This window comes from Pseudopodoces humilis, chromosome 1, assembly GCF_049639895.1.
Source record: "Pseudopodoces humilis isolate 2021_Gansu_Grassland_sample_001 chromosome 1, ASM4963989v1, whole genome shotgun sequence".
In the NCBI taxonomy this organism is placed as follows: domain Eukaryota; kingdom Metazoa; phylum Chordata; class Aves; order Passeriformes; family Paridae; genus Pseudopodoces; species Pseudopodoces humilis.
In genome coordinates, this window is record NC_142200.1 from 147,989,260 (window position 1) to 148,008,536 (window position 19,277).

Below are 19,277 nucleotides of genomic sequence, written 5' to 3' on the forward strand. Positions count from 1 at the left end.
AGCTCGTTTACCCAAGCACCCTTTAAAGATGATGAATTGTCCTCCCTATAAAAAAATCCCAAGAGTCTTTCTGACCTTTGGATTATAAATTATATAAGGGAAAACAAATTCCCCTAACTGAAGACATTATTTTTTTAAGATCTCTGTTGAACTGCAAAAAAACCCAAAACCCAACTAGCATTTACCATGAAAAAACTTGTTAGATAAGTCAATCTCAAAACTCTTTCAAGGAGTACAGCAATTCAATTTGCCCACAACTTGTATTTTTTTGGTATATGAGATCTGAACAATCTCATACAATTTCAAGTTTCTCTATGAATGGGCACCTCTGAAATGGTATTTCTCAGTTTGTTTCCACTGGGGTTCTGCCTAAGGCAGAGTTCAAGGACAATAAAAATCTGTCAACCTCCTACCTGAGAAAGTAACAGGCTCCCTGGTAAAACAGGGATATGCACTATGGACAGTGTGGTTCCCTACACTTCTACCATTTCCCATATCCTGTTTTGCTCAGGTGGAAATGTTTCTCAATGTCAGTGAAATCCTGGAGTTTATAAACTGCTTAAGAAAATGGACATGCATTACACAGATGACAAATCCTGATAAATGACAGAAACTGTTCAGTTCATTCATGCTCTAAGTGACTACAGAATTACAGGTTTGAAGCGGGAACAGGTTGTCAGAGCTCTACAGCCTGTGTTCATGAACATCAGACTCATACAGAATACCCATTTCTGCCATTTATCACAGTGTAAAACAAAAAAGAAAAGATTCCTGAATGTCAGCAATATTACAAGAGGTATTACACACACAGGCTTTGTCTATTCTGTGTGCCACACTTATCACCTTTATTTCAAGGATCACAAATTCCTTACAATTACCTTCAGTTTTACCATCCAAACGTGCCTGAGGTATTTACCTATTTTAGAGGTTAACAACTTGAAATACAAAGAGTAAAGCAATTTCCTTGAAAATTATGCAGGGAGTTTAGAGAAAAGCACGAAGACCAATTTCACTTGACCACCTCTGTCAAAGGAGGAGGAGATGCACAAATCCATTCCCTCTGGACCCAGTTGTGGGGTTTTTGTTTGTTTGGAGGGTTTTTTTGTTGCTGTTTTCTCTTTTCCCCCACATGGAGCCATCTCCAAGTGCCAAACTGCATCATTTTTGGTGAACAATCAGAGTTTGCAGCAGGGAATGGAAAAGCAACAGGCTTTTGAAATGTTTGACTATGAAGCCCAAGCCTTTTACTGGGATTTGTTTCCAAATGTAAGTATGTCATCCTGACAAGCTAAGTGATCACAACTCTAAGCCATTAAAAAATTCACTTTCAAAAGCATTCTGCAAAGTTTTAGGAGAAAGAATTTGTCTGTTCCACAGCACCAAACACAACTACAGCCCACATCAAATCAGGACTGAAAATCACAAATCCCCCAAAACATCACTTAAATGTTGTAAACATCAGCTCTGGTGAACATTACAGGTGGAAGTACCCTAGATATTGATTTTTTCTACATAAAACAGGCACAGTGTAAAAACTGTCAAAACAACTATTACTTTAAAGCACATTTCAGTCTACTGACTGATATTCAGTAGTCATTTTAAGAGTGACAAATACATGGAGAGTTTCCATCACAGGAAATCAGACAAAATTGTGAACTAACTTTATGATCCACCAATTAGTACAGGATTAAAATACACAAACTTCTTTGTCTAAGTAGAAATAATCCATGAAGAGAATATATAAACATTTCAGAATATAAAGTACTTGAAATTTCTGTTAAATCACATCTAGGAAAGGTTTGCTCCTCACTAACTGTAATATCCAATACCAAACAGAAGATGTTTCACACAATTTACAGAGTTCATGTATTAGAAAGGCTCAACTTCACATTAACCTGTTTAATTCATCTCCAGCAAGAACTTCAATGTCTGCCTGAAGAGGGAAAGTAACAGCACTGTAATTTATTTTATTCAACCCTTCAGAAATGATTACTGATTAAAGACACCAATCCAAGATACACGGAGGGGAGTGATTTTCACATTATGGGCATTTTGCTTTTACTCAACACCATTCCCTGGAGCCTTATGTGAAGTTCTTAAAGAATAAGACAGAGAAATCAGTCTCTTCATGGTTTTGTCCACACCTTTCAAATATGCTGAAGTATATAATAAACTTCTATCAGAGGAACTTGAATTACTTACAGGAATAAAAGGGGACAGAAATTGAACATACACTGCCAGAAAAATTGAATAAATGTCTATTCTTCCTTTATACTTCCATAAAATATAAAGGACCTTTAGCATATGAGCTACCAACAGATATTAAAGCCAACTTATGCCCTATTTGTGTTGGACTGAATGAAAAATTCAGTGTTCAAGCAGCTTTTTCTGGGCCCAGCAATGTTTGAAACCCCACACATACATCATTTCCTGTTTGAAAATGTTTTAAAATTGACAAAGAGTCAAGTATTGAAGTCCTAAGAGAGAGAATCCACCTGACCACACAGGGATGCCTGTCTGCATTCCAGAATACACAGCTTCCATGCTTTCCAAAAGGAGAAATTATTGGATGTAAAGCAGCAAATGGAGGAAGAGAACGTTCTGGGACTCAGGACACAATGCTGAAGGGAAAAACAGCACTTACCTGATGTATGGTTCCATCAATTTCAACAGGAACGATGAAATCAGCATTGCTAATTGGCTAGAAAGAATGACAAGGAAATAATCAGCATTAAAAATAAGATGGTTAGAGGGAAAATTTCAGAGGTATAGAAGGGAAGAGTACCTAATTGTGAGGAATAAGTTAATAATCATTATTGACTACACATATCCACTCTGTGTGTGCTCTTACACAAGTTAGAAGCTCACAGTTGTAACTCCAGATGCTGCACTTCCCTCTTCTCTCCTATTTTTAAGATTCATAAAATCTAGCACGCTTCACTGCTTGAATAACCCCATTACCACTGAGTGTGTTCATCAGGAAAACATCTCTTTGGATAAACTCTTCCATTCAGTCTTTGTGGATAAATGACCATCAAGAAAATTAACTGTGTACTGCACACATTCTGCTCGAGGTCATCAACTGGTGACTAAATTAGAAATAAAGACAGTGGTAAAAGTAACACCTAATGAATGCATCAGCAGCTGCAACAAGACTGAAGTTGTATAGCTAAAGGATTCTAAACATGCCAATACCAATCAACCTAATAATGTAAAATTGCATTTTAATTCCAAAGGGAAGAGCAGGCACACTCTGCCCAAATCCTTGAATCTGTTTTTCCAGACTGTCGAACACAACTTAATTCTCAAGACTTACTGTGAAAAACTGCTGGTCAAGTAAAATTGCCTTGGAAAGCAGGAAAGCAGCCTTGTAGTCAGCTCAGGAGTACATAATCTAATCTTGGCTAGACAGCAGGGGTAGCTGGGAACAGGCTGCTGCCAATGTTTACTGGTTCAAGGGGACACACACTTAGGCAGAGCTCATGCACTGTGTCCATTCTGAAAAAACAGACATGCAAACACGCCTGGCTGAAGCCTGGAGCTCATTCCATCACCTGCAGCCTGGAAATGGCTGAGACAGAGCTGCCAAGCACAGCTTTAACATGACTGGTGAACAGCCAGCATCTTTCATGGATGCTGCCCAGTCTGTAACTGGTATTAGCAAGCTGAGGCTGGAAAACATCTTCACTCAGCTCTGGGAGATTTGTACAGATGTTCCCACCTGGTTTTCTGGATCAGTCAACAGGCTGATCTTGGGAACCACCAAGAAGATGGCCCTGAAGTATCTGTGGGACTGGAAACAGATTTTAAACTCATGCAGAGGGGCAAAGGTATGCCAAGAAAGCAGAGAAGCAGCCGAGGTAAAGTGACTTAAGAAGCAGATCACAAACTGGGGAGTCTGAACAGGTGCTCTGTGAAAAAATGGTGGGAAAAGAGGATCCTGCAGTATTAACCTGCCAGCAGCACTTTGATCCCACTCCCTGGATAAACCAGATCCTAATTCCACTGTCAAACAACCTTCCTGCCAGGAGAGCAAAATGACCACAAGAATTTATGTGAGGGAAACACCCTTTCTCAGGAGCAAAGAAATAAAGAGGAAGGTTTGATCTGACACCTGCAAGTGCTGGGTCTGAGGGCACAGGAGAGGCTACACATGGAATCCTCTCATCCTGACCAGCCAAGATTGGCAACCAGACCTCCAGAGCAGCTGCTGATGGAGAATCCATCCTCTTGCTGACCCCTGTGCTGGTGTGATCTGAAAAATTCCTCAAATACACACAGATCAATCTAGATTTTTCTCATCTGACACTGAACAATTTCCCCTTTCTGCTCTGGAAAAAGACAGAGGGGAGGTCCCCATCTGTTCCCTGCATGAAGCCCCTCAGATAGGGGAGAGATCTAACAGCCACAGAACAGCTACACAGAAGTTCTGATGCTTCACCTTAAAAAGAAACCCAAATTATTGTCAAGAAGCCCCAGCCACCAGTTTTCTAGTGGGTGCCAGCTCCCTGCAGACTTTGACGAGGCTTGCACACACTTGAAGGATTTATATATGCATGACTCCCTTCAGCAAGAGAAATACTCTGCAGCAGCAGCAGAAAAAGAATAGGTCAAGCTGCTGAGGTTTTGAAATCCACTGATAAAACTACAGCTTTTACAGAATTTAATCCCAACAGGAGCAACATCAACCAGATCCAGAGAAAACCACACTCAGTGTGAGCAAGTTCGTTTTTTTCTAACAAATAAAACTCACCCTCAGACTTTGTAACCAAACTATTCCCAGCTACACATTTGTTTCCCCCACCTGTACTTCAGGTATTGTGTTGCTCTCTTGCTGGCACTGTTGGTAAGGAAAGGAGCATGGACTGGAGCTGTGTGCTCCTCAGGGAGGGAAAAGAGGAGAAAAGTCTGCAGCACTCTGCTGGGTAAAGCTTTGTGGTACTGTGCACATGAAGCACATCCATGACTCCAGTGGGAACCACCTGGAAGAAGGCAATGCTTTTCCACTGAAAATCTTCAGCTCAGTTAGAACCTTTTTTTAAAAAAAAAACAACAAAACTTTCAGCACTTTTAATGTTCTAAAGGTGTTTCACTGCCACTTTGGAATAGGACTACATTCCAGGCTTGCATGTGGTTTGATGCATTTTATACAAAACCATGTTTACATCTCCTTGATTTAAGAATTTATTATTTTTTTCTATTATTGTTTTATGATGTGAATGATAACTATCCTGTCTATCTCTTCCTTTTTTACTCTTGCCAAAGAACTCCAAACTTTATTCCTTTAATATGCACCTAACATGAAAGACTAGTACCTCCTTAAAGCTTCACAAATATGCAGGGGCATAAAAAGATGAGAATTACCCTCCCTCAGATGTTGCTGCTTTCATAAAGAGCACTTTAAATATTCTGCCTCTCTGGTTGTGTCAAAAAAACATGTAATCTGCATTTGAAATATGAAGCCTATTTCATAACAGAATTACGAATTCTGAAGTATCAGGTGTTTTAAATAAAGCCTTTTGTACTAAAACTCTCAAATTTATGTATGCTTTTCCAGCTTTTAAGTGGGGACCTACCTGGTTAGAGCAGGTTTTAATGGAAGAAAAATCCCCAAAATACCCCCAAAACCCTTACAAACTAAAAATTTACAGAAGTAACTTGACTATCCAGGCAGAGCAGGGTGCACAGAGGTGTTCAAAGCCCTGCTCTGCTGGACTGTATCGTTATTTCTGATAACAATTAATGGTCTTAATTCAGCTAAAGAATTTCCCTTCATGAAACAAAACCCAAAGAGCACCACTGGGCAGTGCCAGCCACTAAACAACCAAATTCATTTCCTCCAGCACTTTGTCTCACACACCCCCATAATCACAGGGTTTCATACTGAAATAACATCCATTGTAACGCCCAAGACTCAAACACTGCACGAACTCCAACATCTGCCCAACTCTATGACCTCACACAGAAAGAACCAGTTTTCTTTCCCTCACACAAAATGTTATTCAGTGCTCATCATCAAGCAGAAAAATATTTTGGTTTTTCTTAAACATCTACTGAACATCATTTAAATACCCATTAAATATTATTTGAATGAATGGGAGGACTAAAAGGAGCCCGCTAAGAAACACTCTGCAAACCTCAGTCCTACCAGAGAGATTTGCAACTGTGTCAACCATTAAACATGCATTTCTTTAAAATGGTTAAAAAGGTAATAACCACCTAAACTGAATCTCATTTTGTTTCAAAACCAGAAAAAAATTACCCACAGCACTCAGAAAGCAAGCCTGTATTTTCACCTTTCAGGTAACAATAAGCCTAATGCTTCATTTTTATTATACACAATTAGACTTTTAAATTCAGCTTTCCCTTCTTATTTTTGACTCTTGTTTAAACAGGAAGGAATGGCTCCTCCTTTCCCAATCCAGATGTGGTTTTTATCTCCCTGTAAAGTTCTCTAGAACAAGCTCAGTCTGGGTACAGAAGATAAATCTGGCACTGAGGCTGGGAGGTTCCTGCACACCACCATGAATTGTTCTGCACCATCAGGCACAGTAGAGAAAAAAAAAATAAATCTTCATTTTGGTTTGAGGCACAGGAATATTTGTTCTAATATTTCCATATAAGGTTTTCTTTAAGTCAATAAAGAGAGGCTGCTGCCAAATTCTAACCACAGCATGAATTACAAATTTGCATTTTGAATACTGGCAACTAACACGTGAAGGATTAAAAAGTGGAGTTGATGCTTCCAGTGAAAAATGGGTTGCAAGCACCTAGAAGAGTGTAAGGGTGTTTAATCTGGTTTGGTAGTAGTAAGGTAACATTTTTAATTCTTACAAATTCTCCACTGTATAAAACCAGCAGATACTTTATCAGTATTAGGTGTACTAATCAGAAATGCTACCCTAAGGCAATTTAGACTCTGTATTTCTGAAGTCTCCTAATTTCATCCCTAGTTAAACAACAGAAAAAATACCAGTACTGTCACCACATACTGAACTCTGAAGGGTTACAGGAGTTGCTTCTTGAAGATGACTGACTCACCAGCAACACCCAAATGGTATTTGCTTTCCTGCTCTGAAAACTAAATGTCTAAAAGCAATTACTGTGATCAGGACAGAAAACAACATCCTCCAGCAAGAGAGAAGAGCCACCACTGGTGCCCAAAATCTCCTGATTTTAAGGTTACACCTAACCCAGCATAAAGCTGTGCTGATTCTTCTACACTAACTATGGCATCATTTAAACTGCAAAAACAAAACCCTATCTTCAAAGCAACAAATTTTGGACCTGTCCAAAACAAAGGTCTTTGGTAGAATACTTAAAGCCATGGAGTCAATACCTATTCCAGGCCTTGTTGTAGTCAGTGTGATTGTCTCAAAAAAATAAAAGATAAAAATAAAAATAAATAAAAAATAAAAATAAAAAAGAAAATAAAATAATAAAATTAAAAAATTAAAAATTAAATAAAAAATGAAATTAAAAAATGAAATAAAAATAAAAAATAAAAAATTAAAAAAAATAAAAAGTAAAATAAAATAATATAGCAATCTCGCTTGTTACTACCCTGAGAGCTAATTAGGATTATTAATGATCCTTAGGATCATTAATCATATGATTATTGATGAATAATCAATTATTAATTAGGATGAATAATCACAGGAGAGGCAATGAGGACTCCCAGGCAGAGGATGTAAGAGGAGTTCAAGTGTTAAAAGGCTTAACAGTTCCTGCAGCATTCACTGACAGATTCAAGCTGCAAGAGATCCCTTTTGAATTTACTTACCTTAAATGAACTGTGCACTAAAGTTTCATCTAAATCAATGACCACACACTTCTTCCCATAGTCTGATGCTGTCAGTTCTGGCAGGAGGTATTTAGCTGGTGGCTATAAATAAAAAGAAAAGAGGAAGACAACAAAAAAAAGTAAAACCTCGATGGAAGGGGCACCCTTTTGTCAACATTGCTATTCAAGTAATTACTGGGAGTTGGAATACATGACTTGAAATCAAATGCTTTTCTGGGCTCATCCCAAGTACATGTATGGATATTAATGGCTCATGCAATTGCAATACCCATACAGACTTTTCTTTTTTAAATTAGAGACTTATTTTGAATGACCTCCAAAGCACTGGAAATTAAAATGGTAAAACACTACTACTATCTAAAAAAAAATAAATAAATAAAATCATAAAAACAGGATATCTGATACAACATCTTTTTCCAGTGGCTCCTTTCCCAATGCCTGGTTTTGGTTGCTGCTGTTATCCTATTTCCAGTCAATGCCATTTGCAGCCAGATCAGGCTGATGGACATTTACACAAATCATTACTTCTGTTTGCCATGAAAAATGCTGAAATTGAGGAATCCATCCTGATGGAAGACAGCACTACTTATTTAATCTTCCAGTACATGTCTTCACTCTTGTTTTTACCACTTATGAGGGTGGTGATCAACTTCCATGTGAATTATGCTCCCAGTCAAGGCATTAAAACTGCAGAGAAGAACCTAAACTGGGCTCTTCTAACAGCACACTGCCCTTACTAAAAACAGCACCAATCCCATGAATTGACAATTTTTTCTGAAAGCACTGCAGACAGCCTCATATTCTTTGGGTCATTTCCCACTTCAACACCCCAGTTTGCGATAAAAATATGTTGCTTTAGATTTTGGTACTGGATACTTTCTGAAGTCACAGAAATGGGACAGAACGCTTCCATTTGGAGCTGAAACACTGCTGCCACTCAGATTCTTTTTTTTATGAAGGAAAAGGATTAGCTGTTTAGAAAAGCATCTATAGGGAGAAACTCAAGACTGAGAGGAAATGAAATTAATTTAGACTTGGATACACAACTCTAACTCCATTCTTTTCCTATTTTTTTATCTGTTCACTGCCACTCTGGTAAGGATTCATCATTTATCTTTCCTGTGGCCCTTTGCAGAGGTGCTGGCAGAGATCTGAGGCCATCCCTGTGCAGGCAGGGGTGACACAGGTGAGGCAGACACCTCTGGACACCCTCCAGCAGCCAGGACAGATTATCAACCACTGCCTGAATTCAAATGTCACCTTGACAGATGTGGCCAGATCTTGATAGATACTGGCCAATGAGGCCTAATGAGCTCTTTAAATAAAGCACCTAACAGATCAGATTCTGGACTTAAATTACGTGTTAAGAAAGGAGTTTTTTTGGGATTTTTAGGAGTGTTCACTGAAGTTGATGTTGTTCCTTACAATTAACATTGGACAAGAGTTCCCACCCTGCTGGAAGCTGCCCTGCCTACCACCCCCTTGTCTCAGTGCATTTCCTCTCAGCACACATCTGACAGTTAATTAATTAAAACAGCTCCTGCCCAATGCCTAATCCACCCACCACAGCCACCTGACCAGGCTGAAATTTATACAGCACCCTGGCTAGGGTATGGACAGCCCCACAGCTGCTTCAGCTCCACCTCTGCTTGTTGGCAGCTAGAAAAAGAGCTAAAGAATTTCTGTTTCTCTCCTATTCAAAGCCTAAAAGGTATTTAGCACCCCAACTCAGTTCTTCAGATTAAGAAGGTTCGAAATTTACAACCTAAATAAATGAAAAGCTTGTTGAAATAAAAATCCAACCCATTTAAAAACAATGATCTTCAGAACCCACGTTCTAATACTTCTCGTCTTTGAGGACGAAAAAAAGGCAGGAACATCCCAAGAAATCTTAAATATTCTGTTTTAAAAAAATTAATAGTTCAGTTTATTGTTGTACTCAAACCTTATCTCCTCTGAATTTTTGACCACATTAATCTGCACAAGCAGTTCAAAGCCAGAAATTCCTTCTGTTATGTGAATTCCTTATCAAATTGAAAATATCTGGATCTATGGAAAAGGTACGGAAATATATATTCTTCCATATAAAAATACACATATGAAAAATATCAGCATTGTCTTACCACAGGTATCTTAATTTTTTAGCTGAAAACTGTTGCATTTGTCACCAAGGAAAGAATAGAGTCACACCAAGGACTACAAAATGCAGGAACTTTCATCTCTGAGAGCCCAAATTCCCTGAATGCACAGTAAGGAGACCCGTGACTGTTCTTTTCACCTCTTCATTCTCAAAAGCAGTGGCTGGGAGAGGCACAATTTATCTGTGGTACCTGCACAGGGATTCTGGTTACTGCTGGAGCTCCTCTCCCTTCTCAGCACTTTAGGAGATCGTGTGCAATTACTGACCTAACTTCATCTAGCAAGAGCACAACCAACTCTCCCACAAGCTTTGGCCATCCTGAGTTCAATCTGATCGTCTTTCCTTAAATTCACACCTTTTGAAGGTCAGAAGAACAAATTTTCCATTTCACAAATTACAATTCTATTGCTCTCAACTGAGAGAGAATTCAGCCTCTGATAATGGGGATAAGGAAATTATTCTGAAGCTGAAGTCACTACAAGTTGTGAGGCTGCTAAATAGCTGGTGAAGGATTTGGGAGCAAGGGTGGCGTTTTTGAGGCTTTTAGGAACTTGAAAGGATTTGTATGCAAAGTACCAGCCCATTTGTTTTGCTGTTTGAGCTTTCTGATCTAAAGCAATTTCCACCTGTCAAGGGTAGCAAAGCTTTTAGGCAGAAACAAGCATTACTCAACATTGTGTTTTAATTTTCTCACCAATGGAGACATCCCCACAAAGAGTTCTAAATACCAGATTTCCATCACAGTTAACAGTGAATAGCTGTGGAAGTTTAATAATGTGGAAGTTGGATAATGTCTTCTATATTTTTTTACACACACAGTTTAAAGACACCTGAGATGATTAAGAATATTTAATTGTGGCTAACAGCAACTCATATTTACTATGCAACACTCCCCCAAAAGGCCAGAGACTTCCACAGAACTCAGCAGAAAAATTACACGTGGTATCTCACTGGTTTGCTCTTCAATTCCAACAAGACACAAACTGCACAGAAGTTAAACTAGTCACTGTTTGGGATTTATGCATTCCAGCCAGGTCTCGTGGCTGATCAGCTCAACAGACCTTGTAGTGAAACGACTGCTGCACTGCTTCAGTCCCGTGGAAATAGTATATTCCCTAAGAAAACAAAACAAAAAAAAAGGGGATGGTGGCGGCAAGAGAACAGGACTTCTGGTTGAAGCATAAACAGCTGGTCAACACAAATCTTGCAGAAATTCACTGTATAGAACAATCATCAGCTTTCCTCCCTGTAGGCCTGTACTTCCCACAGAGATAGGTATCAGAATTAATAAGCCTTTTTTTTTTTTTTTTTGCCTCTCTGTCCTGGCAGTGCTGTCAAGCCCAAGTGCAGCACATTAATTCAGTGTTCGTGTCCTCCTCAAGCTCTGGGCTGCACTCTGCAGGGCTAACAGCTTCTCCCAGCAGTTATGTGCAGAAATATACTCCTACAGAAGGTAAATTATTCCTACTTAAAACACAGCTGCCAGAAGATGCCAGCTCCTCCTGTGGAACAGGCAGTTCCCAAAATTTCTTCTAGAAAAAAGTTATAATAAGGATTTAGCTAATGTAGGTGAGGACAAGTGGTAAAAAAACCCCCAATATCCCTGTGCTAAGATTTAACTTCTGCAGGGATTCTGAGGGATAATTTTGATACCACTGGTTAACAGTGGAATTTTAAGCTGAACAAAAGAAGTGGACACTCCAACTCATTTAAGAGTTGTTTAGGAGAAGTTTGACAACATCTCATTTAAGATGTTGCATGAGTGTGGCTTTGTACTTCCATCAACCTCTTAATTCAAAATAATATAAAATAGTGAAGCTGCTATGGGTCTGCTTTGATTTGGGGGTTGGGATGAGATAATATTTTAAAGTTCCTTCCAACCCAAACCATTGTATGATTTTATGATTTCTCTACCATACTCCTTTCCAAACAAAGCTGAATAAAATCCATGAAAACTTGGGCATCCTGAGCTACATTTAGCAGATTTTTAATCACGTCTATCGAAATACATCAGCTGGGAATGTTTTGGGTTCGCCTTTTAAAAAATTTTGTGGTTATTTCAGCCCTAAAAATAATTAATTTTGCAGTATTAGGAAAATTATCAATTATGCTGCTGTTTAACCTATGCCTTATCTGGAAACAGTTTCAAAATACGAACTACAAACATGGTAAAGTTCATATTTAAAATAACTCAGAGTAATGCTGTTTTTATTTTCTGAAAAACTTAACTAGAAGCTGGAATATTTCTTGTTTAGCTGTCATCTTTATCAATAACCAAGAGAAAATTCATATTAAGTCAAGCTTTTAAATTCAGTGCAATTAATACAGGACAAATCTGACTGAGCAGAAGATCCATTTCACTGAACTGCACACACAAATGCAAATAAAAGCAATGCAAAACGCACATAAAGCAATGGAAGCTTTCAAACAGGTGACCTCAGCACACTGCCAGGTTTCACACACGATAAAAAAGCACAATAAAGCTCCAGAAATCCTCGTATTTTGACTGGAGGCTTCAATTTGAAAGTGGGGAGTGGGCAGAGCTCTTTTTAGAGTCACTCAGGAAATCTCTAAACACTTGAACTGATGGCATTTGCAACAAGCCCTTTAAGTCCACTTAATTGTGTCCAAGCTCTGTCTCTTTGGAAGATTTTTCTCCTGGTCTGTACAGGACCCTGCAGTTCACACAGCCCAGTTCTCATCCCTAGGTAGCAGAGAATCAAGAATTTCTGCCTTAATGGGTCTGAAACACAAAATCAGAGTTGTCTTGGAGCAAACCAATGCTCAGGACCAACACCCCTCCTAAGACCAGCAGAGCAACACTTTAATTTCAGGTGTTTTTCCTAACATTTCCTGCATTTTTCCTTCCCAGCACTTCCTGCATGCGCAGCTCCCTCGTGCCTTTATTTAGATGATGATTCTGGTTCCAGAGCACTTTGATACTGGGGAGGAAATGTCACACCAGTGCCCAAGGGCCACAGCTGCCCAGCCACTCTCCCCTGTCCTGCTGCCAGGAGAAGCATCAGATGGCACTGGACAAGGGGATGGAGTGTTTAAAGTCACCTGCTCCCTCAGAACTCTACATCATGACTGCAGGGATAAGTTAATTTTACTGACTTGTTAATGTTGGGAATGGATGTTTGCAAAATTACAGCTGAGCTTAAAAAAAAAAAAAAGAGGAAAAAAAATAGATATCCCTTCTTGAATCATTCATTTTTCCTACCACTGCCCAAATCTAACAGAGCACTGCTTTAACACTGCAAAGACAGTGCTTTAACAAAGCACCTGATTTAATTTCTGTACCTATGTTCTAGTCATTTCTCCTTCCAAAATTTTGTTCTGTTTGAATTATTATTCTGTTGGTAGCTACAGTTACTCTTGGGAAAGGTTTTCATTCCAGGTCAGAGCACAGCCAGAACATGTTCCATGTTCCAACAATTCCTAGTGGAGCAACTACAGTCACCTAACAGAATTTGGCAGGTATGTAAAAAAGAAAAGTAGTTTGAAAATCAGTATTTTCTGATTTACATTTGAGGTTTTCTATTCCTAGACTCGCAGGAATACAAATCCCATGCATGTTCATGCCTGTCTGCATACACACCATGCAGGAGCCATGTCAGAAATAACAGGGAAGCAATGAAGAGGAATTTCCAACAGGTCTCAAATCCAAGAAAAACTGCTGGGAGAGGGAAGATGTGCAGTCACAGGGATCTCCTGGCACTGCTGCACAGACAGGGGGTTTCTTGCAAGAGGTTTTGGAATGCTGGGCTATGTGAGAAGAAAGGGAAAGAAGAAAAAGAATTGCATCTTGGGTAATATCCAAGTCTTTAAAGGCTACCAAATATCTCAGACAAGAGGGCTGGGTCATTATCTCCACACATCAGCACTGCTATTTTCTGGGGAACTGTGCAATGATGAAGTATTGTAAACAGCAAAGGAGCTCAAAAAAAAAAAAAATCCTTTCAGCCTTACAAAGCCTTCATCCTTGTAAAAAACAAGAGCAGCTTTTTGACCAAAAAAGGTTAAAACTAATTAAATTAAAAGCTTCACTTTGAAGGACTTGGGTTTTTTTCTTTCTTTTATTTAGCTTTGAAAAATAATTCAGATGCCAAACAGCATTCCAGGTTTAATCCAGGGAAGATAAACAGAAATATTAAGGCCCATAAAGCAGCAGCTGATACCAAGAGCATCATCTCAAACAAGTGCAGTAATGAGCAATAGTCAGTGTGCTCTGTTTTCTTAACGTGACTTATTTCAAATAAATTATGCAGTTTCCAACTCTTCTTTTCAACTGGAATATAGGGGAAAATGAAAGGAAAAGGTCTTTGTGTCTCACATAGTGATGATGAGTCACTTTTTGCCTCTATTAAAATAAATAACTTTCAGACGACTTCATGTGTTTTCAAAATGCTAAAAATTCAGATGAAACCCAGCTAAAACCCAAACTCTTCTTTCAGTCCCTGTAGAAGACATGCAGCTCAGTTCACCTCTGGGGATACAACAATACAGACAGAACACAAAATCCTTTTTGTTAACATGCAACACAAAACAGACCTGTTAGACTGCAACATAAAATGAATCAAAGCAAAAGTCATGAAAATTATTAAAAGAAAAAGGGATAAAAATACATACACTTGGTATAGGCATGACCTGCATCTGGTCACCCTGGGGAAAAAGAAAAAAAAAAAATCACTGTAAAGGTAATGGCTTTTAAAGGGTAGAACAAAGGTCTGGAGCAGTAAATGTAGCACTCAAAACATTTTTAAACCAAAAGTTCAAAGTATTCAAGAAACCAGGGTAAAAAAAAAAAAAAATAAAAACAGGATTTTGCATTTTAGTTGCTGAAATGATCTGTTAGTATACTGGCATTTATGATTTTTAGGAGACTGGACTGATAAAACCCATGCTATGATTAATAAGAGATGGCAAAAAGAAAGTACCTGTATTTACTGGAACTTTTTCAGCTTTAAGATATACTAATGGGTATATTTGTCAATTTTCATTGCAGCAGCAAGAGACTGAGCCAGAGCCTGGCAGCAGGGCAGAACCCCACTCCTTGAACTCAACTTCATTTGAAAAAACAGCATTTTCACTTAGGCAACAGCAGAATGTCTGAGAAGGACACGATGATGTCCTGATCTGAGGAATCCCACTTTCCTCATCCAGCAGTACTGGTGCTGTTCCTGTGGCCTCACTTTTGCACTACACTTGGGTGAAGGCAGGAAATTCTTGGCCAACCTGACCTTTCCTTCTCATCTTTGGACATCCAGAAACAAGGACAGCTCCAAAATGCACAAAGCCTGGCTGAAATGTGTAACTCTCACTCAAACTATCACTCAAACTCTCACTCAAACGCGTAATTTTTGAAGCTGGAGCTCTATTTTCAAATCTCTCTAATCCTTCAAAATCAACTTTGTTTTCTGGTGGGCACAGCACATGAAAAAAAAAGGGAAGCTGATCCTTCTAGCATAGATGTTGCTTGGGTAGATGATTTTATTCTTTGCTATTTGGACAACACAGGCTCTGATCTCCAGCAGAGGACTATTGAAAGGGCTGTTTTCAACACTGGAACAGCCTCTTCCAGCTGAAGGAGCCTCCTGCTTGTTTGTTTTCAAGTCTACCAGTGTTGACACATCACTGACAAACAAATAATTCCGTATTATTTTTAAAATGCTCCTTTTTAGTGCTGCTCAGCAGAATTTTTTACTGAAGTTTGCCCAAAATCCTGAGAAGCTGAAAGAGCAACTACAGAGCAGCAACTGTCACGAACTATCAAAAATTTGGCACTAGTAAAAAGCACCTGATTTCTAGAAAAACAAAAGTTGGTAAGAATCCAAGTTTTCCTCAGGGTAATAGCAATAAGAATAGAAAAAAAATGTAATTCAGTACGTTAATGTCCTGTGGACATGAGTGGAACTGACTTTCATGGGAACTTAAAACCAAAGTTGCTAAAGGACTTGCATTACTGTTTGCCTAATTTTTCTCACAGAATTTCTTAAATTAAATTTTAAAAAAAGGGGGAAACAAGCAAATTTCTTACAAGGAACCCTAGAAATACCTATGCAAAGATCAAAACAGCAGTAACAGTGATGAGAACAGGAAAAACAAGCAGAAAGAAGTGCAAGAGTCTGCTGGGAAAGCAAAAGTGTTCAGGAACAGGCAAATGCTTAAAAACAAGCCTGCTCTGGGAAACTTCTTGCAAGTGTCCTGCCTCATTTCCTAAAGCCTTGGAACAGGAAGGGAAATGGGTCAAACAGCATCATTTGAAAGAGATGACGGATGACCGCATTTGTTGAAGGCTTTCCACGAGCTCCTGATGTTGGTAACAGAACAAAGCTGTTCCTAGAATGCCAAAATTCCCCTATTGTATCCCTAAGACAACCCAGGAACTGATTTGTCCCCAGCCATTGAAATCAGTTTTTTTTTTTTCCCACAGATTTTATTTTTTCCATGCTATATACAGATGGAATGATAAATCCTAGCTTTTCCTTTAGCTGCATAATTGTTAGCTTGAAACAACAATATCCAGCACTGTGCTCCTCACTAACACTGTCTATGGTCATGTGTAGCCTCAATGAGCACCAAGTGACAGGCCACACTATTTTGCTTTTATTCACAACAGTCTGTACTCAAAGATAAAAATAAAGAGCTGTTTCACTTTAGAGAAGAAGCTGACCAAAATAACAGATTTATCCTATTAGTTTCTTTAGTACCAAGGTTGCTCTAGACCATGACAGGTTCTTTAAAAGCAGTAGTACAGTTATTATTTGACACTTGAGTGATTTGACAAACTCTCAAGCTGTCTCTTAATAAAGAAGACTTTTTGGGAGGCAAAGAGGGTCAGAAGGAGTGGGCAAAGAGAGGAACCAAGCACAGGTGTGGAGAGGAGATCTTGTTTTCTAAACACACTTTCCATACCACATCTTGATGGTGACCAACAAAGCCAAACTTGTGGAATTTTCTTGCTCCAATCAGCAAAGGTTAAGCAGGAGAAAAAGCACAATGTTTTACATCAATCTCAACTGTCTTCCTCCACAATGGAGAGCGATTTCCATGTCTGCTCAGAAAGCCTGTCATTAATGATGTCCTCATCCCAGAGCCCACACTCCTGCTGCACCTCCAGGTCTCCAGCATGAAGCAGATTCCTCTTGTCCTCAAGAACTGCTCCCTACAAGCTGTTTTCCTCATTTTGCTGGGCCATATTCATGTGGGACAGACAGAAGATCCCTTTCCCTGTGCTGTGGTATAAATAGAGATCCCTGAAGCAGAGAAGAGTGCTGGAGACACGACCACAGGGCATCTGCACAGCTTCCCAGCATCACCTGGGAGATGATGGCATCATGCATGGGGAGAAGGAAGCTTTTGGAGTGAGGTGGAAATTCAGTGACAGGAAAAGCAGAGGGAGCAGCTGCTGCCCCCAGAAAAACCCTCCTCCTAATTCTGTCTTCTTTCCTGTTAACTGAGGATCAAGAGCTTCTCCTCTAACCCAGCAAGTATGAGAATCCTTTTCCTCATTCATGCTTCATCTCATCATCTGGAGCCATCTGCCTGGTCTGGATCTCGCTGTGAAACAAAAGCCAGGATGACTCCAGTGGAAGTGGGTTAGGAGTGAAATGGCAAGGTGCCCACAGACTTGTCAGGGCTCCCTCACCCAGCACAACTGAAAGCAAAGGGAAAAAAAGAGTTTGTACCTTGCTTTTCTCACCTTTATCTGGATGCCCCTTCATGCCTGAATGAATCAAATCTGTATCCACAAACACCTCAAAAGTCAGGTAACAAACTTACCAGAAGAAAAAACTTACATCCAGAAAATACAAAAATTGGGTCAAGTTGCTAACTGAAGAATGAAAATTGAGATTTTAATTTATCCTGAAGAGAACAAAATACAATTCTCTCTCCCAACACTCTAAAGAAAAGAAAAAAAGTGGCTGGAAGGTGTTGGGGAGCTGCCTGCTGCTGAGGAGGTAGGAAAAAATTACGGAAGAGTTCATGAGGCTGAATATTTTGTGCTCCCAGTGGCACATCTGGCTCAGCATCCGAGCTGCAGGCAGGCTGATATACCCATTGTCACAGATATCACATCTTACAATGCATCTTCTGCTGTGCTGAATAGCTGCTGCATTTGAAGGAAAACAAATATGCCACAGTTTCAGTAAATACAAGTTATTATTGAAAAAAATGTTGTATTGGAACTTTAGAGACAGAATGGACCATTCATTACCAGTATTAGAGTCACACTTGGACAAGCAGCTGCTCTGTGAGTAGAAGGTTTAAAAGTGAACTCAATACTTTAAAGAAGTTTTTGGGCTTTTTTCTCCCCCCCACTTACAGAATAGAATTCAGCACTGAAAATAACTGTTTAATCAAAACCACACTCAGTTTGGTGTTTCTTCCAATCCCATGAAGAAGTGACAGAACACTTGATGTGTCAAGCACCATCAAGTCACATCATGAAGTACTGATTAATCTGAAGCACTGATTTCATTTTTTTTCTACTAAAGCCAAATAATAGTAACAAGAATTGTCTCACACATCACAATTACTCTGAATTTCAGTGCTGTGTTTTCAACTACTTCATAAAATACCCTCCCCCGCTTTCCCTCCTTTTGAACAGGTCAGCATTTACAAAAATCAAGATTCCTAATTAGAAGGAAGTTGGCTTATCACATCAGCTTCAGAATGTGCCAGAAGCAACACAAAACACTGAATTCTAGTGAAGCCAGCAGAAGCTTCCCTCATTCCTTTCCTTCCTCTGAAGTCTTTATCACCAGTTTTCATGTACTGACTCCACTGAACAGCAAAGACATAAGAGAAGTACATCCAAGCCATTTTATACTCATTTCTAGTGGTAACTGCTTGACATTATTGTGCAATTTTCCTTGTCCATTTTTAAGGAAAGGGTCACAACACATGAACTGACTGGGCCCAGCCAGAAGTGAAAAGTGCTGTGAAAAATAATTAGTAAAGCATAAAAGAGAGAGCAGATTTAACTAAGTGACAATCTGAGCAGCAGCTTAACAGAATTGAAGCAATTCCTACCTGGCAGTGAAACTAATGCAAAAAAAGAGCTTTAATGAAACAGCAGAGGAATTTAAGCAGTGGGTTGTCAGGTTTTATTTTCTTTCCTGGGAGGCAATTTTGTCACTCCTGGACATTTTATTTCACCAATTTAGAATCCAAGGCCCACTGTTGTTTCCCCCACCTTACTTATTTCTGAATCTAGACAAATGCTCAATGTAAACTCCACCAAATTCAAGCAGCCTCCACAGCTCTGAAACAGCTCCCCTGGTAAAAATCACTAGTCTGACAGTGTAACAATATTCAAACATATTC

The 19,277-nt window shown here is 39.2% G+C and overlaps 1 protein-coding gene across 5 annotated transcripts in view; it reads right to left on the reverse strand.

The window, feature by feature from the left end:
* Positions 1 to 19,277, reverse strand: part of CTDSPL (CTD small phosphatase like) — a 79,606-nt gene that overhangs the window by 12,799 nt on the left and 47,530 nt on the right. For 3 of the 5 annotated variants that reach the window (XM_005527772.3, XM_005527773.3, XM_014256764.2), the window contains exons 3-6: positions 14,577 to 14,609; positions 11,006 to 11,059; positions 7,784 to 7,885; positions 2,645 to 2,701 (exon numbers count right to left, since the gene is read on the reverse strand). In XM_005527772.3, the coding sequence (XP_005527829.1) occupies positions 2,645 to 2,701; positions 7,784 to 7,885; positions 11,006 to 11,059; positions 14,577 to 14,609 (246 nt within the window). The remainder of the gene's footprint in view (positions 1 to 2,644; positions 2,702 to 7,783; positions 7,886 to 11,005; positions 11,060 to 14,576; positions 14,610 to 19,277) is intronic. The other 2 variants (XM_005527774.3, XM_005527776.3) reach the window with 2 other exon arrangements.